Genomic DNA, 26,483 nt, shown 5'->3' with positions numbered 1-26,483 from the left:
TTTCATTGTAAGAGAGGTTCTCCAGTTGAGATACAAGTGTTCTAGAGATTTTATGTTCAGTGCTTGAGAGCTGTTTTTCAGAGAATTGGAGCATTGTTTATCTACTGTATCCATGGATCATATCCAAAAGGCACAGGGGTGATTCAGGAATGAAAAAGACTAACTCATTAGGTTAGGCCTTTATGATGTTATCAGTACTGAAACACGCAAACACTGGCACTTCTATATAGTGTACAGAAAAAAATAAATCTTCCTACTAGGGAGAAACAAACTTTGCCTTCAAAAGAGAATATTTATTTTAACAGAATGAATCTCAAGTTGAATAAAAGCACAGCTTCTGGATAAATTCTATGTCCATGAAAAAGTACAATTTCTACATCAAACATTGCTTTTCTAATGGAAGAATCTAAGTTTAATCATAACTTTAAGTGCTATTTTTGCCCACATAATAACTGCACGCTAAATCAGAGAGAAGAGGGAAGAGTTGGCTAGATACAGCTCTCCTACAAACTACCCCATAAGTTAATATAAAAGAGTCCTTTCTCTTCACACTACAAGGAAAATCTTTTTGCATCTTCCCTGACAGAGTTTACGAACTAGAGGCTTTTATTATGTTAGAATGAATCTTTTTATTAGCATATAAGAGACAGTATCTATTGAGCCTCTAATAATGTATTAGACACTATTCTAAGTGACTTCATGGATGGCATCTTGCTTAAACTCTGGACAGTACTTAACATGTGAAGAACTTCTCTCATTCCTTTGGCTTTAGATTTGCAAAAATTTAGAAAAGACTTGGGCTTCCCTGGTGGCTCAGATGGTAAAGAGTCTTCCTGCAGTGCTGGAGACCTGGGTTCAATCCCTGGGTCAGGAAAATCCCCTGGAGAAGGAAATGGCAATGCACTCCAGTATTCTTGCCTGGAAAATTCCATGGACAGAGGAGCCTGGCGGGCTACAGTCCATGGGGTCGCAAAGAGTTGGACACGACTGAGCAACTGACTTATCTTTAACTGATCTTATAGAAAAGACTAGTCTTCCTCTTGGCCCAAGAGGGATTCCTCCATTCCCCAACTCATTAGATTCTCAATATTCCAGTCACTCAAACCATTTTAGATTGGGTTTTCTGTATGTAGGTATTTGGTTATCATTCTTTAAAAACATTCCTAAGAGACCCTAATCTAACAACAGAAAAAGAATCAGATCATAAAAACCGGTGTTAAGTATGATTCAAAGGGAAAAAATGAGCTGGTAGTGAAAGCCAATTTGAGCTGGAAAGACTTGCACTCTTAAGTAACCAGACATGTGTAGCCACTTATGAAGCTGTCTGGTCACATATGCTTTTAAACATCTGTCCGCACACTCAGAACTCCACATGCAAAACACAGCACTCACAAGCATTAGGATGGTTTGTTTGTGACAAAGTCTGAGAGTCTGCAAGAAATGAACAGATTTCACAGGTTGAACCCAGGTTGTTACTGCTTGAGTTGAAAAATGCTTAGAGAAGCAGCTCCCAAAGGCTGTGAGTCATTTACTTGAATATTAATATCTTAGGGACAAAACTGGCACCAGCAACGAAACCTGCAGAGCCCTGAAGAGAGAGAGGTTGCAAGGAAGGCCCAAGGAGCAGGAGAAATCAGAGAACTGTAACTTCTGGCTTCAGAGCTGAAAGCTGAGTCTAACCTCCTTCCTGTTCTTGATAAAGAGATCATTCAGTGACTTTTTCCCCCCGTTTAAAGTGCCCAGCTCCAAAGTGCGAATACGGTTGCCCACAAACCTGCAGCATTTGTCCTTCCTCTGAAGACGTCATCGTATGCTCTCCACTGTGGCTTCACCTGGTAGGCGTGGGTGAACACCACGAACACCACCACGAGGCACGTTACTGGGACGAGGGCTGCAGTGAACAGAGCCGCGTAGACGTTTGGGATGAAACACCTGGAAGAGACCAGAGAAGAGAGAACTCGGCTTCAACACCCACATTTCTAAATGCACCGTGCGCCACAACACTTTATACTCGCTCTTTGCATCTCAGGGCTGGCAACAGCAGCTTCTTGGTTTGCCAAACTGGAGTTCTGTTTGCGTAGCGGCTACATGACTAAATCTAGCCCAGTGCTTCACAAAATGGGTTCCACGGAACATGTGTATCCTGAGGGGCTCAGAAAACCTCAGAAAAGGGTTATGGTCAAGTAAGTTTGAGAAATTGGGGGAGTGGAAGGGAGATTCAAGAGGGTGGGGATATATGGATACATACAGCTGATTCCTGTTGTACAGCAGAAACTAAAACAACGTTGTAAAGCAATATACTCCAATAATAAAATAAAAAACTATCAAAAAAGATTATACTCCATTTATAGTGATAAAATATTGGCTATATTCCCTGTGTTGTATAATATATCCTGGTAGCTTATTTTATACCTAATAGTTCCCACTTTAGCTCCCTATCCTTATATTGCCTTTCCCCCTTTCTTCTCCCCACTGGTAACCACTAGTTTGAAGAAGGTATTGTTTAAAGGCAAATTTGAGGATTCCCAGGGCTCAACTCTGTCATTTCCACAATTTTGTTCTGAGTGAATGACAGTTTTGTCATTCCTAAGCTGTACATTTCCCCAGAGCCATTCATGCTCTTGAAAATGATGACAATTTTCCATCTAGAAGCTATACTATATAATTGTATCTATTACTCATGGAGTTTATTCAGGTCAATGAGGTTTAAGGTAAACTTAACATTACATATTTTGGTAACACTGAAATTCCATAGAAAATGGTTTCAGAGATGTAATTGGAAGTTTTTACCCATGCACCATAAAAATTCTGTTTATATGAAATCTGTCACACACACACACACACACACACACACACACACACACACAAACAACTCAAAATGGAGAATGGTTAGAAAGGTTCTCAATATCTAAAATTGTGCTTCTGAAGTATTCTTATAGAGGACACACCTCCTACAACTTATATGACAATAATACTTTACAAGGAATTTCAAGAGTAGGCAATGTCTCTTTTCAAAAAATTTCCCCAACTTCTCCATTTCTTAATACATAATATCTGTAAACCTAGACTATTATATAGTAAAAAAAAAAAAGGGGGGGGGGATGCTGGAAACTCAAGCAATGCTGTAAAAACTCAAGATGCTATAAACTTTTACTTACAAGAAAACCTCAAAATCCAAAATACAGATAATGAGAGGGAATATCCATTCTCACAACTTGGGAAATTAGCTCCTTGATTTTTATGTTTAAAATGAGATACATTATGAAAGACTTTACTCAGATATTACTTCTAATTAACATGATCTGCTAAATGTACTCCTTAAGTAAACAAGACACATTTCAAGAGATATTTCAACACACATTCTGCATCTGTAAAGAGATGTCAAAATGATGAATTTTCTGGCTTTTCAGAATTTAATTTGGACAGCATAAAGCCTGAAACTTTCCCTGTACACTCATTTGTATGTTATAAGACCTGCATCTTCCAGGTAAAAGGCACATGATTAAATAAAATAAGCAAACATTAATGGCTTTGATCTTGAATATATTTCTGCACTAAAAATAGTAGTCATGTGGGCTACTCACTTTCATGTACACTGACTTTAAATGATTTCTTATTGTTTTCATCTGAATTATGGCTTCACTGCTACAGACTGGCTCAAAGCAGCTTAGACAAATGCAGACACTGACAAAGGAAGTCACATGGGCTTCAGTGCTTTCTTTTTATCTTGAGAAATGTCATCACAATTCACTCTCAGGATGTAAAATGGGGATAATTGCTGAGTCTACTGTGAGCTGCTTTGGGATGATGAACATCTTGTACAGAGTGCTACGGTATTCAGGTTTGGCTCTCCAACACCTACCCTTTCTGGTGGCAGGCCATGTTGGCATCTCATCTGTTGGTGTGAAGGGCATTCCTGAAAACTTTTGTTTACCTTAGAGGAAATCCTTGGAAAGAACTCCAGTGAAGCACATTACCACCCTGGCCCAAAAGCAAATTGGGCCAAGTGATCCTCTGAGAGGTTAGTAGGAAGCAGACATGCCTGTGGTGTCTTTGGGGAGAGAGGGGGAACTTTCTGGCAATTCTCCCTGCTTGCACAGTGACATGGCTGTGCTGAACCATTCTCTCAGAGAAAGCGGCAGGAAAATGACCCAGTCCTGAAGCGACCCTTTTCCCCTCTGTTTCTTCAGAGACCCACAAGTTGTGATTGCTTGTTAGTATCAGGCTCCTGAGAGGGCCCTAAGTCTGCCCTCCACACACGCAGCACGGGGCCAGGTCATGAACAAGGAGGGCTTTGGCCCCCGGGGTCTCTCAGTTGGCAACCCCTCCTGCCTGCCTCTTCACCTCAGGCCCTACAGTCCTGCAGGGGTCTCCCTCACCCACTCCTGTGACTCCAATCCCCATCTCCCTCCAACAGAAAGTCTCTGTCTTGTGCACTCTCTCTCTGAGGGATGAGGGGCTCAGGCAACCCTGCTGAAACAGGAACACTGGAGACAGGGCTGAAAGGGTAACCCACAGGCGGAGACAGCAGTCAGGGCACCCACTAGGGTGACTGGAGCCACGGAATGCAGGGGGAGCTTGTGACATACACTTAAAGTGAGTGAGTGAAAGTCGCTCAGTTGTGTCCGACTCTTTGCGACCCCACGGACTCTACAGTCCATGGAATTCTCCAGGCCAGAATACTGGAATGAGTAGCCTTTCCCTTCTCCAGGGGATCTTCCCAACCCAGGGATGGAACCCAGGTCTCCCACATTGCAGGCGGATTCTTTACCAGCTGGGCCACAAGGAAAGCCCGTACACTTAAAAGTTCCCAAGATAAATGAACTATTGAAAGAAAAGTAGAAGTTAGTTGTTCAGTCGTGTCTGATTCTTAGGGACCCCACAGACTGTAACCTGCCGGGCTTCTCTGTCTATAGGATTCTCCAGGCAAGAATACTGGAGTGGGTAGCCATTTCCTCCTTCAGGGGATCTTCCCAACCTGGAGATATAACCCTGGCCTCCTGCATTGCAGGCAGATTCTTTAGCCACCAGGGAAGCCCAAGTGAACTATATCCTATTCTTGCAAGAGAAAAAAAAAGCCTCATTGACCAGAACTTTCTTTAGTCCAACTGAAGAAGATATACAGTCCATCCAGGTAGTCTGAAGATTTGATCACAGGACAGTGATGTGGGGAGTTGGGAAACTGTGACTATTACGTTCAAAATGCTTTCTGAAGTAAGGCCGGGAACAAATTCTTGGAAAAATAATGTAAGAAGCAAGCAGGCTGAATGCTATGCATACACAGGGCTGTGGAAGCAGCTGATTAACGTGCTGGCAACTTACTGCTTCAAGGACAGCTCTGGCAGTTACCAGAAAATGAGACAAAGGCCATGTGGATTTGCTTTCTTAAAAAGGATGAGCAAAGTTGTTCCTTCTAATTACCAGCTCAACCGGCTTCAAAGCATTCTGGTGGCCCTGCTCTCTTCTGGTGTTAAATATTTCTTTTGGGTTCTGGTAATCCCATGACTAACTTTTTGTTGTTGTTCCCTTTTAAAGTTTCATGGGTAAATTTTTTTCTTATTATAACCCACAGACAATCTGACTTTATTTCAAAATCCTGCCAGGACTTCATCCTTTTTTCTATTTTCAGCCAGATGAAATGAGTGGATATTGTTTCATTACCTTCAGCTTTTCTCTTCAAGTCTACCCTGGAGCATTCACAACGCCTTATGTCACTTTCTCATTTAGTTAAGATTATTACCTCCCGTAGGTAGCTCTTTATACTTATTGAAGTGTTTCCACTTGCATTACTCAACTTGATTTAAATAAATTATGTGGGCGGCATAGGGTATTTCAGGTTTTTTTTCTGTTGTTTTAATTCTTGTATGAAATCAGCATAAGGAGGAGCTCAGAAGCCAAGAGTCCAGGAGAGACAAAGGCTTCACTTACAACTGCTGTAAATATTGGACGGAATGCTGGGAACTCCCTGTACATGAGTCTGTGATTTGAGTCCATTTTAATTATATTTTAGAGAACAAGCTGACCTTGGTACACTGGAGGACTTGAAGCGATCCAGGCAGCTGACACGTGGGTTACATCTGGGTTACATAGGTAATGAAAAAGGAACTAGGTAATGAAAGAATAATAAATGTATGTTCCTAGGTCTTCTTTCTAAGCGCTTCTCCTCAACAAGACAACGATAATAGTTATGATTCACAGGCTCATATGCCAACCTTCCCCAGGAGGGGAGATTTCTTCAATGATGGCACCTATGTCACGGTTACATTGCTGCTCCAACCAGCCTTTCCTTTTCCACATGGACCATCATGGTGATGCCCTTCTTTATATGGGAAAAAAAAGAGATGGTCTGCCAATTTTATTCTAGAAATTTTAAAATGTATGATGAATCAAGAATTGTTCCTTCATCACCAAATGTTTTCTGCTTTGTGCAGAAAGTACATCAGTTTACTGGCCCTATTAGTTGAAGAATACAGATGTTATTCATTACGTAGATGTTTATCATTTATAACTAATATCTAAGCCAATACTTATGCATTCAACAGTCCTTTCCTTGCCTGCTCAATTTACCTCCTTTCCAAAGATTATATTATCAAACATACACTTGTAATTTACCTGTGAATTTGTGTATGTATATATGTGTGTACGCATATATTTTTGTGTATGTGTCTGTATTTTCAGTCCCATCCAAAATGGTTGGAGAGGTTTAGGGAGACCCTGTTAAGCACATTAATTTTTTCTCACGAATCAATTTATGAAGACATTGGAGTGAAAAGAACAATTTAACTAGCTGCAAGGTACAAAAATAAAGTCTTCTTTCTGTCCTTCTGCTATAGTGCACACAGTTGAGTTCTAAAATTCACTTTCCTATAACTTTAAATTCCAAACAAGGATGATATTAAGACTAAATTGTAGGTAAGCCCTACAAAGTGAAATCTCTTATTAGGATAATGTATGGACTTAGAGAAGAAGAGGGAGAACAAAGTATTTTCCTAAGCTGAGTTAGCAGGATAAAATAATCTTAAATACTACTACTAATGTTTCTACTTCTACTACCACTACTAACAGTATTAGCAGTGATCATTTACCCTGTTCCAGGCACGAAACTCAATCCTTACATGGCTCATTACACATTAACACCACAACAGTCACATTAGCCTCACTGTACACATGAAAATGACATAAAAAATATTTGAGGTCAAATGCTAGTAGCATAAATAGGCTCATTCTGCTACCCCCGTAATTCTAAAATTATTTCACATTTCCAGCAAAGACATAGTAGAGTTAGCAGAAAAGATGCCAGTGTTTTCCTTGAAGACTGAGATTGTAATTTAAAAAATATTTTTCCTAGTCCTTTGCATAATCAGACCCTTAAGAAATTTTCACTGATTTCTAGCAATGTTTGAAAACCACCCACTTAAAAAAAGTAGGCATAGAAAGGCCTATATTTCCTGTGTGTTCAGTTTAATCATAATCCAAGCAACTTCTGAATATCTCTCACATTCCAGGTACAGTGCTGGCCATGGAAAGACAGATAAAGATTCCTAAAACATGGTCCATTCCATCAAGAAGATCATAGTTGAATAAATGATTCTAGTCTTTGACTCAAAGCACTGTTATTTCATCAGCATCATCCGTACTCCCTGGGAGTCTGTTAAAGATGTAGGTTCTCACACCCCATAACATAGCTCCTGAAGCTACATTTTAACAAGATCCCCAGGCGTTTCATGTGCTCGATGAAAGCTGGAGAAGCGCTCTTCTAGCACACTCCTGGGGCATAAAGTAGCTTAATGGAATTAATGAATTCACTGATCTTTACTTCTTTTTGGCCATGAAGCCAAGGGACTATGTAACCTCAAGGAGAATCAGGCCCAGAGACTTTGCTGCACTGGGTGGTCATAGCAGCCTGAAGAACCAGAGAGAGAAAAACAGTAGGAAGTAAAAGGGACAGAGAACTGACTCAAATGCATTCTTTTTATGGCTGAGTAGTATTCCATTGTCTATATTTACCATAGCTTCTTTATCCATTCATCTGTCAATGGACATCTAGGTTGCCTCCATGTTCCAGCTATTGTAAATAGTGCTGCAACAAAAATGATGCATATATATGGAATCTAGAAAGATGGTTCTGATGAATTTATTCAGGGCAGCAATAAAGAAACAGACATAGAGAGCAGACCTATGGACATGGGGGGAGTGGAGGAGGGAGCGGGTGAGATGTATGGAGAAAGTAACACGGAAGTTTACAATAGCATATGTAAAATAGATAGCCAATGGGAATTTGCTGTGTGACTCAGGGAACTCAAACAGGAGCTCTCTGACAATCCAGAAGGGTGGGATGGGGAGGGAGAGGGGAGGGAAGCTGGGGCAGAGGGGACATGGGTGTACCTATGGCTGATTCTTGTTGATGTTTGACAGAAAAGCACAAAATTCTGTAAAGCAAGTATCCTGCAATTAAAAAAAATAAAGTGGCAAAAAAAAAGGGGATAGAGAAGCAGAAATCTGTCATATTTAGAAGCCTGGGAATTAGCTTCTGCCATATTTCGGAAGCTGGGATTAGCAACCTGAGCATTCTCATTACAGGAAAAGAGAGAGAGAGAGCAAATAAAGTGAGAGAAACACAACAGATCTGCTGACGGTGGAAAGAAACAAGAAGGGGAGTGCTGGGTTGCGATAGGTGTGGGGGGAGGTAAACACTCAACCCTGCTGCCTCCAAACACCCTTGAAGGAACAAGGATTCTGGCAGCTGTAAGAGCAACAGACTTGCTCCGTAACTGCCCACACTGCTCACGGGTTCTGAAAGAGGTGCTCCCAGGTGCCCTGTGACTCCATCCTCACACCACAGCCACAGACCACTCAAGTGCAGGTGACCAGCTCTGAGATGGACACCTGGCCCAAAGACAGCCATTCTTCTGGTGTGCCCATGATTTATAACTTGGTGACTCTGCTCTAAACACTCAGCTAAGCCAATCAGCTTTCTGCTCTTGAGCACGTGACATGGACAATTGCCAGGTAGTAGTGGGTGCTAGAGAAGAGGAAATGGCAACCCACTCCAGTGTTCTTGCCTGGAGAATCCCAGGGACAGAGGAGCCTGGGGGTTGCTGTCTGTGGGGCTACACAGAGTCGGACACGACTGCAGTGACTTAGCATGCATGCAAGCACTGGAGAAGGAAATGGCAACCCGCTCCAGTGTTCTTGCCTGGAGAATCCCAGGGACAGAGGAGCCTGGTGGGTTGCTGTCTGTGGGGTTGCACAGAGTCAGACATGACTGAAGCAACTCAGCAGCAGCAGCAGCAGTGGGTGCTAGAGCCGTTATAAATTCATGGCAAACAGCCATGCTGGAGTAAGCACACAACGCAGATACAGAATAAGGGATGGAGAAATTGAGGGGTGGTGGTTGCAGGAGCGTTGAGATGCTCACCACAAGCACTGAGGGACTCTGTGGTCCCTGAGAGATGAAGAGTGAGGTCTGGCTTTCAGCATTCTGATTCCAGGTCCTCTGAGGTCCACACAGACCTCATTTCCTGCTTTTGAATGTCTGTGAGAATGCCTGTGGGGTACACACACTTCTATAACCCCACTTTTTTAATTAAAGTAGTTTTAGTGGGTTTCTACATGCAACTTATGGCAGAAAGTGAAGAGGAACTAAAAAGCCTCTTGATGAAAGTGAAACAGGAGATTGAAAAAGTTGGCTTAAAGTTCAACATTCAGAAAACTAAGATCATGGCATCCGGTCCCATCACTTCATGGGAAATAGATGGGGAAACAGTGGAAACAGTGTCAGACTTTACTTTTTTGGGCTCCAAAATCACTGCAGATGGTGACTGCAGCCATGAAATTAAAAGACACTTACTCCTTGGAAGAAAAGTTATGACCAACCTAGATAGCATATTCAAAAGCAGAGACATTACTTGCCGACTAAGGTCCGTCTAGTCAAGGCTATGGTTTTTCCTGTGGTCATGTATGGATGTGAGATGGACTGTGAAGAAGGCAGAGCGCCGAAGAATTGATGCTTTTGAACTGTGGTGCTGGAGAAGACTCTTCAGAGTCCCTTGGACTGCAAGGAGATCCAACCAGTCCATTCTGAAGGAGATCAGCCCTGGGATTTCTTTGGAAGGAATGATGCTAAAGCTGGAACTCCAGTACTTTGGCCACCTCATGCGAAGAGTTGACTCATTGGAAAAGACTCTGATGCTGGGAGGGATTGGGGGCAGGAGGAGAAGGGGACAACAGAGGATGACATGGCTGGATGGCATCACTGACTCGATGGACGTGAGTCTGAGTGAATTCCGGGAGTTGGTGATGGACAGGGAGGCCTGGCATGCTGCGATTCATGGGGTCGCAAAGAGTTGGACATGACTGAGTGACTGAACTGAACTGAGCTGATAATGCCCATAGTTAAAAAAAAAGAGCTAGTAAGTGATAATGAGAGAAAGAAGTGAACGCACATCTATTCTTTAAACACACTCTTTAAAAGAGTGTGTTGCTCTTGAAGACACACTAGGGTATCACTGCCATGTCGACCAGTTTCAGAGCTCAAATCTACCACGCTGTTAGCATTGTTATCTAACTCTATGCATTGACAAGGGACCAAAGAAGAAGGATCAGTCTCACCTTTTAGTACCTAAAACTTGTCCATATGCTTATATTACTTGAAATGGCTGAGCAGAGAAAAATGAAGACATATTGGAGCACTCCTATCTCACTTAGTTCAGAAGGAACAGATATCTTGATTCACTGAGTATTGAGACCAGACCATGTCGCTCAGTCATGTCCGACTCTTTGCGACCCCATGGACTGTAGCCTACCAGGCTCCCCTGTCCATGGGATTTTCCAGGCAATAGTACTGGAGTGGATTGCCATTTCCTTCTCCAGCGGATCTTCCCGACCCAGGGATCAAACCTGGGTCTCCCGCATTGTAGACAGATGCTTTACCATCTGAGCCACCAGGGAAGTCCTCACTGAGTATTAAACTGCCTTAAATTTTGAAGTAGTCAGACATATTATAAATGCAGTCTTATACTGTACATAATTAGCTTCTGATGAATGAGACACCTGCCCCCACCCCAGCTCATTTAACACTCAAAATATTAACAATTAATTAACAAAATTTTAATAATTAAAATTAGATTTGATGAAAAACAGTCTGAAAATCATGATACCTTCAAATGACCTTTTCCCTCCCCCGACAAGAAACTCAAATCTGAGCAGTCTGTTCCTTGAACAACTTGGTGAAACTGTTGAAATATGTCTAGTGGTCAGTGCTTGCCAACTGTACTCCAGGTAGGTTCCAGTGAATCAAGCCCTTTCAGAATTTAATCAGAATAAGGTCAGGCTGACTTGTTCTTTTTTGCATGTACTAATAATGCTCTATGTTCTCATAAAACAAAATTGTTTGGTACTAGAAACATCATTGCCCTAGAGCCTTCAAAGGCATCCCATCTTTATTCCTTGCTAACCAAGCCTCTTAATGAATGGCTAAAAAAGTTTTTTCCCCCTTAATTAATCCTATTACTTTCCTGTATCTTAAAACAGAAAAATCATCAAGTTTTTTAAGTTCATAAAAAATAAATTTACAGAGGTGACCATGGGAATACAAGATTAAAGTCTAAAAAATATTAATCTTTTTGCACCACCTCCCATCTTCATTCAGGGCTTCCCAGGTGGCACCAGTGATAAAGAACCTGCTTGCCAATAAAAGAGACATAAGAGATGCAGGTTTGATTCCTGGGTTGGGAAGATCCCCTGGAGGAGGGCATGACAGCCCACTGTAGTATTCTTGCCTGGAGAATCCCATGAGCAGAGGAGCCTGGCAGGCTACCAACCATGGGATCGCAAAGAGTTGGACATGACTAAAGCGACTGAACACACAGACTTACTACTGAACAATGGCCAAATTACATTGTCCTGAAGATTAGGTCCACAGATTTTTCTGCCTTTATGTGAAAGTTGCAAATACTCCAAGAAAAAAATGCCCAGCATATTCCCTATAGGAGTGAATGCTCAGTTAAAGCCCACCTTTTATTATCTATACTCTTGCTAATATTCACAGCACATTTTAATCAGTAATGTTCCTAAATGTTGACTTAAAATCACTAATTGTTAATCAAAGTTAGTCAGACCCTGTTTAAAACACACTATACATTTCCTTGTGCTTTCTATAAAATTTTAATTCTGAAAACAACAGTGGTAACATTGAACTATTGAGTAAACAAAGATAATGTAAATAGATGAGGTGATATGTCAATTATTTCAAGGTCATGTCAACTTGTAGATAACAGAGTTCTCTCTCAACTGCAATACTCTATTGCTGAGTGCAATTCAATTTGATGTGCTGAATTTTTTGAATGTGAAGAAATTTTTAAGGATGTTGGTCTTCAGAGTATTGTGTTAGCATATCAAAGAAGTCTTTTAAGATATTTTGGTTCAGTCGCTAAGTCGTGTCCGATTCTTTGCGATCCCATGAACTGCGGCACGCCAGGCTTCCCTGTCCTTCACTATCTCCCTGAATTTGCTCAAACTCATGTCCATTGAGTCGGTGATGGGACCCAACTATCTCATCCTCTGTCACCCATTTCTCCTCTTGCCCTTAATCTTTCCCTGCATTGAGTTCTTTTCCAATGAGTTGGCTATTTGCATCATGTAACCAAAGTACTGGGGCTTCAGCTTTAGCACTAATCCTTCTGATGAATATTCAGGACTGATGTCCTTTAGGATGGACTGGTTGGATCTCCTTGCAGTCCAAGGGACTCTTAAGGGTCTTCTCAGCGCTCAGCCTTCTTCACGGCCCAACTCTCACATTCATACATGGCTACTGGAAAAACCATAGTTTTAACTATATGGACTTTTGTCAGCAAAGTGATATCTCTGCTTTGTAATATACTGTCTAGGTTTGTCATAGTTTCCTTCCAATGAGCAAGCATCTTTTAATTTCATGGCTGCAGTCACTGTCTGCAGCAATTTTGGAGACCAAGAAAATAAAATCTGTCATTGTGTCCATTTTTTTCTCCTTCTCTTTGCCATGAAGTGATGGACCAGATGCCGTGATCTTCATTTGTTCAATGCTGAGTTTTCAGTCAGCTTTTTTGCTGTTCTCTTTCACCTTCAAGAGGCTCTTTGCTTCTTCTTCACTTTCTGCCATAAGGGTGGTGTCATCTGCATATCTGCGGTTGTTGAGATTTCTCCTGGCAATCTTGACTCCAGCTTGTGATGCATCCAGTCTGGCATTTCACATGATATATTCTGCATATAGGTTAAATAAGCAAGGTGACAATATATAGCCTTGACGTATTCCTTTCCCAATTTCTCGTTTTTTCCATGTCTGGTTCTAACTGTTGCTTCTTGACCTGCTTACAGGAGGCAGGTAAGGTGGTCTGGAATTCCCATCTCTTGAAGAATTTTCCACAGTTTGTTGTGATCCACACAGTCAAAGGCTTTCATGCAGTCAATGAAGCAGATGTTTCTGGAATTCCCTTGCTTTTTTAATGCTCTAACAGATGTTGGCAATTTGATCTATGGTTCCTCTGCCTTTTCTAAATCCAGCTTGTACTTCTGGAAGTTCTCAGTTCACGTACTGTTGAAGCCTATCTTGAAGGATTTTGAGCATTAAGTTGCTGGCATGTGAAATAAGTGCAATTGTGTAGTAGTTTGAACATTCTTTGGCATTGCCCTTCTTTGGGATTGGAATGAAAGTGACCTTTTCCAGTCTTGTGGCCATTGCTGAATTTTCCAAATTTGCTGGCATATTGAGTGCAGCACTTTAACAGCATCATCTTTTAGGATATGAAATGGCTCAGCTGGAATTCCATCACCTCCATTAGCTTTGTTTGTAGTTATGCTTCCTAAGGTCCACTTGACTTTGCACTCCAAGATGTCTGGCTCCAGGTGACTGACCACATCATTAAGGTTACCTGGATGATTAACACCTTTTTTGTACAGTTCTTCTGTATATTCTTGCCACCTCTTCTTAATCTCTTCCGCTTCTGTTAGGTCCTTGCCACTTCTGTCCTCTATTGAGCCCATCTTTGCACAAAATTGGAGAAGGAAATTGCAACCCACTCCAGTACTCTTGCCTGGAAAATCCCATGGACAGAGGAGCCTGGTAGGCCACAGTCCATGAGGTCACAAAGAGTCGGACATGACTGAGTGACTTCATTTCACTTTACACAAAATGCTGGTAAATATTTTGGTATTTACCTTGGTATATCTAATGTTCTTGAAGAGATCTCTAGTCCTTCCCATTCTATTGTTTTCCTCTATTTCTTTGCATTTATCACTGAAGAAGGCTTTCTTATCTCTCCTTGCTATTCTTTGGAACTCTGCATTCAGTTGGGTATAAGATATCTAAACACCCTTAATATGTTCATACGAGGCAGTTGTTAAAGCTCATCTATGACACTACAATTAATGAGTATTTATTGAGTATTTTTATATGTTCTGCAATACTACAGTTTCACCTGGAAACTTAGCAAATGTAAAAGATATAACTTCTTCCCGGAAGAGTCTTGGAGCAAGAAAATACAATATAACAATGAGCGAATGTGATAAAATCCCATAAAATACTGCCAACCTGTGAGAGATATCTAATAAATGCTTAAATGGCTAAGAAATACGGGACAAAATACCTGGAGAAAACAAGACAGAGTTCATGGATCAATTTCAGAAAAGGAAAGTAAAACTGGAAGCAAATGGAGACCAAAGTTCCAACCACGCTATGGGGAATCCCCAGCTTTGATGGGAAATGACACATTTCACTTGCTTTGAAGTTTTGAAATCTTCAGGATTAGCTCACATGGATGTAGAAGCAACATTTGAAAGTCCCAAGTAGGAAAGTCCTAACCTAGACACCAGATATAGAGATATAAAATGGTTTCCTTTATGATTTATGTAAATAATTTTCTCAAAGGAAACTGATCTTGCTACTGACAATTTACATGTAGGGAGATGGACAGAGTGGGTAAAAGTCTCTTTATTGGAATAGGATAATACTGCTTACAAAAAAAAAAAAAAGACTGTACTGTTAAGAATGAAGGCATGAAGGCTCTGGAATCAGACTGTCTGAGTCAATCCTTGGTATCCCTTTTATTAACTCTGTGACCTGGGCCAGTAATGAGCTTCTCCATACTTCAGTTTCCTAAAAAAATAAAATGGAGTGAACAATAGCAACTGCTTTGTAAGAGTGGAATGAGAACTGAATGTAAATCTCTTGGATCAGAGCCTGACACAGTGTAGGTACTCAGTAAAGATATCTATGATGATTATCATCATCTATTACTAAGCCCAAATCCTCTTATGTCTACACAAGACTTAACCTGTGTCTGAATAAAAAAGTACAGGTTAGAAGGAAGGATGAACATCTAGGACCATTTTTATCTGTTTGGGAAAAGTCAAATAGTATGAATTTAAAGATAGAAAAGTCTTTAAATTGGGGTAGTGAGGGAATGCTTCACGGAAGAGGTGGGGTTTGATAGCAGCTTTTTTCCCTCCAGAATTCCTTGCCAATCAGCAGATACTGAGTGTGATTTAGTCATGCAAAGAAGATGATCTGCCTGTGTCCACAGAGAATCTGCGAGAGGGGGAAGGAGGAGAAGTTTCCCTTTGCAGCTTTCCCCCATGACTCATCTGTGTTTCTGCAAAACCAGTTGAGGAAACTTGATTCCAACTTGAAAAGTCAAGGTAATTAAGGGTCATTCTAAAAGAGGCAGGTAATCCTCAAGGAAGCCCAACAGAACGTTATGGCACCGCACGGGCTGAGGAGCAGGCCTGGCCCGGAAGTGCCAGCAGTAGGGGAAGAGCTGGGCTCACGGCTTCTCTAGGCATCTGAGCAGATGGTTTCTTACCTGCTGTCCTTCTGTTCCCCCTGCCCCTCCAGCTGCCAAGAAGGAGGCACAAGATGCGGGAGGGGCTGATGGGTGTTCCAGAAGAGGGAGAGATTCAAGCCTCTGGAAAGTCCGCACTCTGGATGGGCTGACTGCTGGAGGGCCCCCAATATTGACTATCAGAAAGCAAGGCATTGTGAATGTCCCATCAACCCGAGCTGCCCACCAGAAAGAGAACTGTACTTCCTCCTTTCATGAAGACATTTTTTCTCTGTAGAATCTTCAAACTAGAAAGAATAGTAAAGGTCATTCTGCCCTCCCTCCAGCTTTGTGGGTGAAGAACCCAGGACCAAAAGGCTTCTGAGGTCTGCCCAGAACCCGACTGTCTGAGCTCCTAAGTCAAGTGTTCCAAATGAGGGTCTGAAGCATAAGTCAGACTCAAGAAAATAACCCAGGGACTTCCCTGGTGGTCCAGTAGTTAAGAGTTCAACTTCCAACGTGCAGGTTCGATCCCTGGTTGGGGAGCTAAGACCCCACAGACCTTGTGGCCAAAAAACCAAAACATAAAACAGAAGCAAGATTGTTACAAATTCAATAAATACTTCAAAAAAATGATCCACATTAAAAAACAAAACAAAACTTGAAAGTTTTCAGGGGCATATTTGGCTAATAATCTAAAAATTCCTTTTATGGAAAGGGTCCCAGTGTTTTATTTTACTTTGGATATGAATTCCTAGGGGCTAGGGGACTGCTAAATAAATAACAGAATGAAACAATAAACATGCATATTTCTGAATATAATACTCAATAGTCATGACCCAAGAACATTAGACCTGACTTAGCTCTTTCATGAAAGTTTTTAATGATACCACATATTAAATTCTTGCAAAATACAAAAATTCACACAGAAGAATAAATTTCATTTAGTCAGATAGACAGCAAAGATATAAAGAAAGGGCAGGGGATCCAAGATGGCACACCGTCATTCATAAACTCCCCTCCCGCTGAGGTCCTTCTCACCCTCTAAAAAAAATTGGCTACAGTTGAATTAATACTTTATCTGAAGGAATTTATTTTTGACAACAGGATGTTCCTGTTATTTTCTAGCCCTGTAATTTCAACAACAGGATTTCAGAGCAGTGAGATGAAATGGGAACAGCAGAGCAATATTCATCTCTGAGCACAATCACGAATGTGTGAGAAAAGCACAAATAGTCCAAAATCCTGTCTCAAAACAATTAAGGCTATCTTCTTCATGAATTTTCTGAGTTTCTTTTAATTAAAAAAATATCATGATCTAACATGCAGTAATTTTTTTTGGCTAAAGTTCTTAACATTTTAATTGTAGCCAAACTTTTTAAGTGTAGACCTGAGCCAGCCAAAGTCTTCAAAAACTTTCCTTTCTGATGGTACACTAGTGTGCTCTTTATTTTGTTCTCTTTCTTCAAATGAAAGTTCCATGTGCTACAAAGTAGAAATAATTTTAAAAACTTGCTGAAAATGCAAGTGTGTGATATGCATGCTGACTGGGAGGGTATCATTGTACTTCTGTGATAAAATCTTACCAAGCACATGTCAAGACTGTTTCCATAATTCATTTGAAAGCCTATTACCCAGGTGTATTGAGAGGAGTCAGGAGATATCATCTCCTCTAAATCAAACACTTGCTTGAAGATTCTGCTGCCTGTTATCAACAAGAACAGAGACTAATCCAATTGGGTTTGATTTTTGGGTGAAAATGCATCAACACACACTCCTGTCTGGGACATTCTAAATGGAAGAGAGGAAGAAGATGATGATTTCACAACAGGGAGTAAGAAAGTGAAGTGCTTACAGACGGGGACTGTGAATCAGATGGGCCTGGCTTTGAACCTTGACACTGCTATTTCATGGCAATGTGACTATGGGCAAGGGAAGTTACCTCTCTGAGCGTCAGTATCCTTGTTTATAAAATGTGAATAAAAACATTATTATTTTTCATAAATGTGTAGTGAGAATTAGATTAACATGATTAAAGTGTTTAGCACAATGCCTAGCATGTGGTAAAGACTCAATAAAGGACAGTTGTTATTTACTTTAGCATGTGAATTGGTCTAATTACTGTGCTGAAACACAGTAATGTAAACTGGTGAGTAGAAATTATATGCGGCATTTAACTGTATTCAGAGTCTATTTCATATACTTTGCTAATATTATTGATTTTTTTGTAACATCAAGCTTAGCCACAAAGTCATCACCACCTCTAATCTAGTGTCCAACACCATGTCTCAGAAGAGCAAGCATTTCCTTTAGCACCCACAGCAGTGACTTGAATCAAAGAATTAATCAATAGTGCTACCATGTAACCCAGCAACAATTCCACTTCTGGGTATTTATCCCAAGAAAATGAAAACAGCAATTCAAAAAGATATATGCACCCTAATGTTCACCACAGCGTTATCTACAGTCGGTAAGACATGGAAGCAACCTAAGTGTCTATTGACAGATGAATGGATAAAGAAGACATGGGTGTGTGTGTGTGTGTACAAGGGTTTCCCTGGTGGCTCAGACAGTAAAGAATCTATCTGCAATGCCTGAGACCTGGGTTTGATCCCTGAGGGGGGAAGATCCCTTGGAGAAGGGAGCAGCTACTCATTCCAGTATTCTTGCCTGGAGAATTCCATGGACAGAGGAGCCTGGAGGGTCACGGTCTGTGGGGTTGAAAGAGTCAGACATGAAGGAGCGACTAACACTCTCACTTTATACACACACACACACACACACATACATATTCACAAAGAAATATTATTCAACTATAAAAAAGAAAGAAATCTTGCCATTTATGACCACATGAATGGACCTAGAGGGTATTATGTTAAGAGAAATAAGACAGAGAAAGACAAACACCATATGATTTCACTCATACAGAGAATCTAAAAAACAAAACAAATGAACAACCATAATAAGACAGAAACAGACTCATAGACATGAAGGAAAAACTCATAGCTGGCAAGAAGAGGGAACGTGCAGGTGAAGTAAGGGAAGGGAATTAAGAGGTTAATTGTAAAGTAAGTCAAGGATAGGAAATGTCCAGCAGAGGAAATAGAATCAATAGTGCTGTAATAATTCTGTATGGTGGCAGATGGTTATCAGAGTTATTGTGGTGATCATTTTGTAATGCATAAAAACATCAAGTCACTATGCAGTATTCCTGAAACTAATACAATAGTGTACATCGATGATACTTCAATAAAAAATGTTAAGGCTCCGGGTCAACATTAATCACTGAAAGCTAAAAAGACATATAATCTTTAAAAATATATGTTTAAATCTTCATTAGGTTTTGCCAAGGTAACCCAAAAGTGTATACACTAAATCCTAGATTTAAAGCCACAAAAAGGTGCACTGTGATGAAGTCTTCATGTTGAGAGGCCCTTTGCTTAACTGCTCTGGGATGTTTCCCTACGATTGCTGTGTTTGAAGGGTAAAGGGACATATGGCATCATAGTGGTTTCCTTCACTATGACTAAGCCGTTACTTTCACAGCTATGTTACTTGTCCTTGGAAGACGTGTTCTTGGGCAGTTGAGGCAGCATTGTTACAGGTTCCATCATGTTATTTCAATACCGGGGTAATAGTAAATAGCATCCTTGGGGTGCTTTTCCCCCTACTTTCCTCTTCAGCAAACAGATACTGGACCCTATCTATGCTTCTTTATTATTTCTATAAAATACTAAAGCTTAACTAATGTTCCTAAAAGGGTTTTAAGTAGTTTCTATAATCTACGTAAGATAAAATAAAAATGAGAGAAATGAGGTAAATAAAAAAATAAATTAAGACTGCATCAGGAGTGGGGTAGCAAAGTGCTCATTGCTAAAAATGCATTCATTCCAGTGTGCTTTTTCTAGCAGGTATTTCAGAGGCAGGCACACACACCTACACACACACATATATAGCAGTTCAAGAGAAGTATAACTCTAATACAAGAGCAACATGGTTACTGTGTCATACAATGGACAATGTTCTGGATCTTACTTTAATGGGAAATTCAGTTTGATTTTTACACGGCCGCTATTTATTCATTCAACATACATCTACCAAGTAAGAACTACGTGCGTGCTATTTGCCATTCATTAGCGATAAATAACACATGCCTCTTGACCTGGAGAAGATCAGAGTCCACAGAGGAGGTAAGGCTCGTGCCAAATCTTAGTTCAATGTGTTAAGTGTGATAGCACGGCCACCTGGAGTGTGGGGAGAGCTCAAAGGAAGCCATGGGTTATTGTGTGCTGGGGAGCTGGAGAGTGAAACCATATTTGCCAAGAAAGAAACGAGGTGAGAATAAAGAAGGACATTTTTTACTTAAGTGACCCGATAGGAAAATGATTTGGACAGTCTTGGGTGGGCCATACTCCCTTTCCTGGAAAACGGCAAAGAAAAGGCAATGCTCAAAAAATTTCTCAGCTCTGTTTCCTGTTGCTTCAGGAATCATCTGTGCTCTTAAAAAGGAAGTATGGTCTGAGATTTTCAGGAAGATAACAGAATTATGATTTATCTTTGTTCCTTTGGGGCTATAAAGCTTTCAAGGGCAAGGATTTGTGTATATACCCTGATTCTGGGTATATGACGTCAGGCAAGGACCATAATCAATAGCCACGTAGAATTAAAATCCAGGTTTGATTGGTCCAAAGACACACAGATTATGTATTTTACTAATTGTAGAAAGAAGGCCCAGAGTAAAAGAGAGACCTGTTATTCTAAAACCCCTCTAATACAGTCTGCACGATGGATAATTTTGGAGGAAGTTTCAAGAAAGCTGCCATATAAGAATTTTAAAAGAACAATCTGGAAATAGAACTGCCTTATGACCCAGCAATCCCACTGCTGGGCATACACACCGAGGAAACCAGAATTGAAAGAGACACGTGTACCTCAGTGTTCATCACAGCACTGTTTATAATAGCCAGGACATGGAAGCAACCTAGATGTCCATCAGCAGATGAATGGATAAGAAAGCTGTGGTACATATATACAATGGAGTATTACTCACCCATTAAAAAGAATACATGTGAATCAGTTCTAATGAGGTGGATGAAACTGGAATCTATTATACAGAGTGAAGTAAGCCAGAAAGAAAAACACCAATGCAGTATACTAACGCATATATATGGAATTTAGAAAGATGGTAACGATAACCCTGTATGCGAGACAGCAAAAGAGACACAGATGTACAGAATAGTCTTTTGGACTCTGTGGGAGAGGGAGAGGGTGGGATGATTTGGGAGAATGGCATTGAAACATGTATAATTTCATATATGAAATGAATTGACAGTCCAGGTTCGATGCAGGATACAGGATGCTTGGGGCTGGTGCACTGGGATGACCCAGAGGAATGGTACGAGGAGGGAGGAAGGAGGGGGGTTCAGGATGGGGAACACGTGTATACCTGTGGCAGATTCATGTTGATTGATGGCAAAACCAATACAATACTGTAAAGTAATTAACCTCCAATTAGCATAAATAAATTTATATAAAAAAAAGAACAATCAGACAACCCAGTTACCACGGATGCCCTCAGAAAGGAAAGTTACTAAACCAATGCTCTCGTCTCAAGACCATTCAACCCAATGAACATGACCAGATGTGATCTATAATATCAAAACCGAGTGAAGGGGGCTTGGGGAGTGGATTAAAAGCATAATTAACCACTCCTTGAAAAATTCTACTTTCTTTAGTTAGCTAAAGTAGCAAACTGAAAAACACTGAAGAAGCAAGATTTCTGGAAGAAGAGCCTTTGATGCTGCTTTCCGCTCATATCTTTTCAATGTAAATCTGTCCTTTCTTGATAAAAAAAAAATATTCTTCCTAAACTATAACTGGAATCTGACATAATCATTTTTAACAAGACACAAGATATTTACAACACTAGGTCTAAAAGCTAGACTCTCCTGTAATCCAAGAGCAGGGTCACTGTCAACATGTAGCTACTTTGTAAAGAAACACTGAAAAGCTTCTATTTCAATGCTTTCCACCAAAACAGAGCACAAAACATTGCAATCCATCTAATAAGTGCTATTACAGTGCCATTTTGGAAAGTTAGATTCTAAGATGCATCTTCCTGAGGAGAATGGATCAAGAAAATAAAGAGGCTATCAGGGTATCAAACACACTAATATCAGATATCTTGTTCTTTGTAACTCCCTTTCTTTAATCTTTGCAAAATCTCACTGCAGACTTCTTGAGGTTAATATTTGTATTTGCTTAGAGTTCCAAGTGGAGCACTTTGATACTAATTTAAAAAGAAGGAAAAGCAAAGTCAGAAAGTTCCTTTTACAGTTTAGCTATAATCTTTATCAAATGATCAGTGCCAAGATACCAAAGAGTTCTCAGTCTATGCTTTGTTAAAATGTTTAGGCTATCATTACATCTTTTATATAAGAAGCTTTATAAGCCAAACAAATAGCCAATTGCTAATGGAAATCACAATGAGCTTCTCAGCATTCATTCATTATAAAAATAAGGATGCTGAATATAATTTTCAGAAGTCAAATTTATTTAAAACATGCATTTAGTCAGTACCTCCCAGTTAAAGGGTTGATACTCTTATATGTAAGTCAGGCTTGGCATTTATGGGTTCCATATGGGTCCTTTCAGGGCTTTTAGTTTCCATTTCCTGTTCTAGGTGTCATATTAGGTCATTTTGCACACAATTTTTAGTTTAATCCTCAAGACAAATCCATAAGACATTGTTTTCTCCATTCTTTCACTTAAAGAATATTTACCAAACACCTGTTAAACGCAAGAGACTGTTCAAGGCTCCAGGGCTAGAGCAGTGAAAAACTACCATCATGAAAAGGTCCTGCCCTCCTGGGGGCTTACTTTCTAGTGAATACTGCTTTTTTCTTAATTCTTTGTAATCTAAACTTGTCCTAAACTAAATTATTAGGAAGAAATTAAAAAGTAAAAACTTCCTCTTAGACCACAATTGGAATCTGATATGGAGGCCTGAGAGAAAAGAAAATATTTTAAAAACCCACATTCAAATAAATAGATATTACATCTGACGGTGATAATTGCCGTGATGGAAAATAAAATAGGATAAAGTCACTATGAAGTTCCGGCAATTGCTAATGTTCTATCAGAGAGAGATATCTTAACTGAGATATGAGATCTTTTGATAAATAAATAAGTGAACCAGACTAGTGATCAGTGAACTGGAACTAGTCTCTTTCATACAACAGGAAAAGCTGGTAACTGACGGTATTCTTACCAACACCCTGTTGTCCCTAACAGATTGATGCTAAGTCTTGAAATGGCAGAATATCACCCAATGAATACCTTACTCTACTGGAAAAAAAAATCCTATCATTTCATTTCTAAAACATAAAGATCCTCATTGTCACCAAATGCACACAAATAGGTATGGTTAATTAGTTTTCTAATTCTTTATCAGCAGGATCTGGAGGAGGACGCCTAGAATTCTCCCTGGAAGGGCAGAACGTGACCCACATTAGTAAAATAATTGCAATGAGTAGCTGATAAGTTATGGATTTATATGAAGTATTTCTAGACCTCATACACGATATTGTTTTTCTCACAGTTTCTTTTTTTGCCTAAAGCATTCTCTCTTCAAAAATGATCAAAGGACACTGGTGATTCAAACCTTAAATTTGTCTGAGGGTTATATTTTTTTCCGTCCTGTAAGAATTCAATTCATTTGATTATAGTCATCCCTTAAATCAGAGTATTTGCCTAAACACAAGCTATCCAGTAAATATACTGAATAATACTATTTATTACCAGTGTGCATTATTAGTTAGGGTAACAAGTATCCATGTGTGGCCATTTGATGTAGTATGCATGTATTTAATTATTTAATTTACTTCATTTTAGAGTACTTGTGATTATTTTGTGCTTTGGGGAGTTTTGATAGAAAGATCCATATATCTATAGAAATGAACTCTAATATAAATTTCCTTTCATTACAATGTCTTCATTTACTCAGTTACCAAATAGTTGCTGAGTCCCTACTATATATTATATACCAGATCCATTCTAGACTCAAGCAATATAGAATTACACAAAATCCTTCCGGAGATAATGTCATTTTTTAAAGAAACAAAGAGTTAGAAAGATGAAATAAATATAAAATATAACACTGGGTGGTGATCAGGGCTCTAATAAAATAAAGCAGCAAATAGTGAAAAAGATGGTCAGGAAAGGCTTCTCGGACGTGTGATATTTGAAGTCAAAGAGCATGCCATGTGAATATCTGAAAGAAGAACATTTCGGACAGAAGGAACATCAAGCGAAAGTTTTGAGACAGGAACAGCTGTAAAAATATGTAACACATAAAGTGTTATTTACTAAATGCTAGGTACGCATCTCGGTAAGAGAAGGGTAGAATGAGTGGAATAACATTTAATTCTCACAACAGTCTTAAGAGGAAGTGCTAGTATTATCATCTCCATTCTACAGATGGAGGAATCAAGGCATAGAAAAGTTAAATAACTTGTTCCAGGTTAAACACCAGGAGAAGGCAGAGTTAGTGTTTAAACCCAAACAGTCGCTTTGGCTCCAGTGGCTCTTCTCTAACCACTGCACAACACTCCCTCTCCAAACAATGGGGCTGTGGGGGATGGGTATTGAGTGAATCCTCCTTAAACAGTTGTAGCAAGGAATTCCAGAGCTTCAAAGAGTACTGCCATCAAGATGTAAGATATTGGTTTTAATTTATAAAATTAAGATTTGTCAGCTTGAACCAACATAATACTTAATGTAACTATATCTGGAACAGAAATGCCTCTAGAAGAAGAATAACAGATGGAATTTTGTCCAGGCTATGGACAACTCTACTGTATTAAGAATCGACAGCACTCCACAGGTTTGCTTCTTTGATTACATCTGAAATAATGAAGCAGAGATGGGACTTCAGTGCTTCTTCTCAAAAGAGTTACATCTGGTTTTCCCAGATGGTGAACAGGAAATTGCAGATAAACACTGGACTCTAGATAAAGTAACCATAGAAGGCCCCAGACTGTTGCTGAATACAGATTAATGAAAATGCTTGGGGGTTACTATTGGTTCAAACTATAGCTTGTTTGTTCTCTTGGGAAGGGAAAAAAACCCCCAGAAATCAAGTTTTAAGGATCTCAATAAAGAGTTGGAGCAAAACAGTGAATGCTTTCAGCACTAGGAACTCCATGTAAAAGGAAAAAAACATACGCGGCCTTCTAGGGCGCTTCCCATTTACGGGTCTAGAAGCAGAAATTTAACGCCTGACATACATAACTTTAGAAATGCATAAAGGAAATAGGACAGAGATTGTTTGCTAATGTATAGGGTCTTATTTTTTAAAGTCTCCTGTATTTTCCAATACTGACATTTTATTCATATTAAATTACCCTGATTTAACAGATAGTTCTCGACAGTGTGACTGGCAAAAACCCAAAACGTATTATGCTGAAGCAGTGTAACATTTGTTCTAACGTCCAAGGTGGTAGACATGTCTTATGATGTCCAAAGGCACAGCTCTGGCCCAACTGTGGATGATATAAAACAGTTTACTTTGTGGCTGTAAGAAAGGTGTTAATTTTTTTACATACCAACTTGACTGTGATGCTTATTAGAATCCATTATCATTTATGATAACTCCCGAAGGCAATGGCACCCCACTCTAGTACTCTTGCCTGGCAAATCCCATGGACGGAGGAGCCTGCTGGGCTGCAGTCCATGGGGTCACTAAGAGTTGGACACGACTGAGTGACTTCCCTTTCACTTTCCACTTTCATGCACTGGAGAAGGAAATGGCAACCCACTCCAGTGTTCTTGCCTGGAGAATCCCAGGGATGGGGGAGCCTGGTGGGCTGCCGTCTATGGGGTCACAGAGTCCGACACGACTGAAGTGACTTAGCAGCCAACACCATGATTACTGAATTGCATATTATTCAAAATAAAAGTGATTGTCTATAGCAAAAGCATGATCTTTTCATGATGCATCAACTACTTAATTGATTTTAGAAAAGTTTAGATAAGAGTTTAAGGAGATCTTTGAACTGAATGAGCAAGTCTTCCTGGGCCAATGGTGTTTGGACTGGAGTAATCAGATTGAAGGAAACCAGTAAAACTGACGAAGAACCTCAAGATTAAATGCAGTTAAATAACTTCCTCATTTCTCTATCCTTAAAACTACCTCCTAACGGATAGTTAATTTTTTAAATACACAATTCTCAAATCTAAGACGTACCTTATACATAAAGAGAAAGGAAAACATACTGAACCTGTATTTAGCTGCCTGTATGGAATTTGTTTTCAGAACATTGGGAAAAAAGGAAATGATAAATCAATGAAATCTCATAATGGTATTAAGGCAGAGATTAACCAATTGAAACAATATTTCAGTTAAGATACAGCCTGTGAAAACTTTTTTCTGGCTGTGAAAACTATCTTCTCAGCAGGTTCTAGTCCAAGTTCAACTACATTGGGAAGGTCATTTAACACAGGCTTCAATCTCATTATCATGTAAACAATGAGATGACCAGAGAACACTTCAGTTTCTTTGCAGAACCTACATTCTATCATCCAATTTCACTTTAACCTGGGTTCAATATACAGTCTACTTATAAAGGTGCTATGAACATTTGCTTTTAATTAGTATAATTTATGATGTTAACAAACTCCATCTTTCAT

The 26,483-nt window shown here is 39.8% G+C and overlaps 1 protein-coding gene across 1 annotated transcript in view; it reads right to left on the bottom strand.

Moving 5' to 3' along the window:
• ADGRV1 (adhesion G protein-coupled receptor V1) overlaps positions 1–26,483 on the bottom strand; it is a 537,422-nt gene that overhangs the window by 97,166 nt on the left and 413,773 nt on the right. Inside the window, exon 86 of the mRNA XM_068981126.1 lies at positions 1,775–1,932. Coding sequence (XP_068837227.1) covers positions 1,775–1,932 — 158 coding nt within the window. The remainder of the gene's footprint in view (positions 1–1,774; positions 1,933–26,483) is intronic.

Source organism: Capricornis sumatraensis, chromosome 9 (assembly GCF_032405125.1).
Source record: "Capricornis sumatraensis isolate serow.1 chromosome 9, serow.2, whole genome shotgun sequence".
In the NCBI taxonomy this organism is placed as follows: domain Eukaryota; kingdom Metazoa; phylum Chordata; class Mammalia; order Artiodactyla; family Bovidae; genus Capricornis; species Capricornis sumatraensis.
This window is presented reverse-complemented; position numbering and strand designations above follow the sequence as displayed.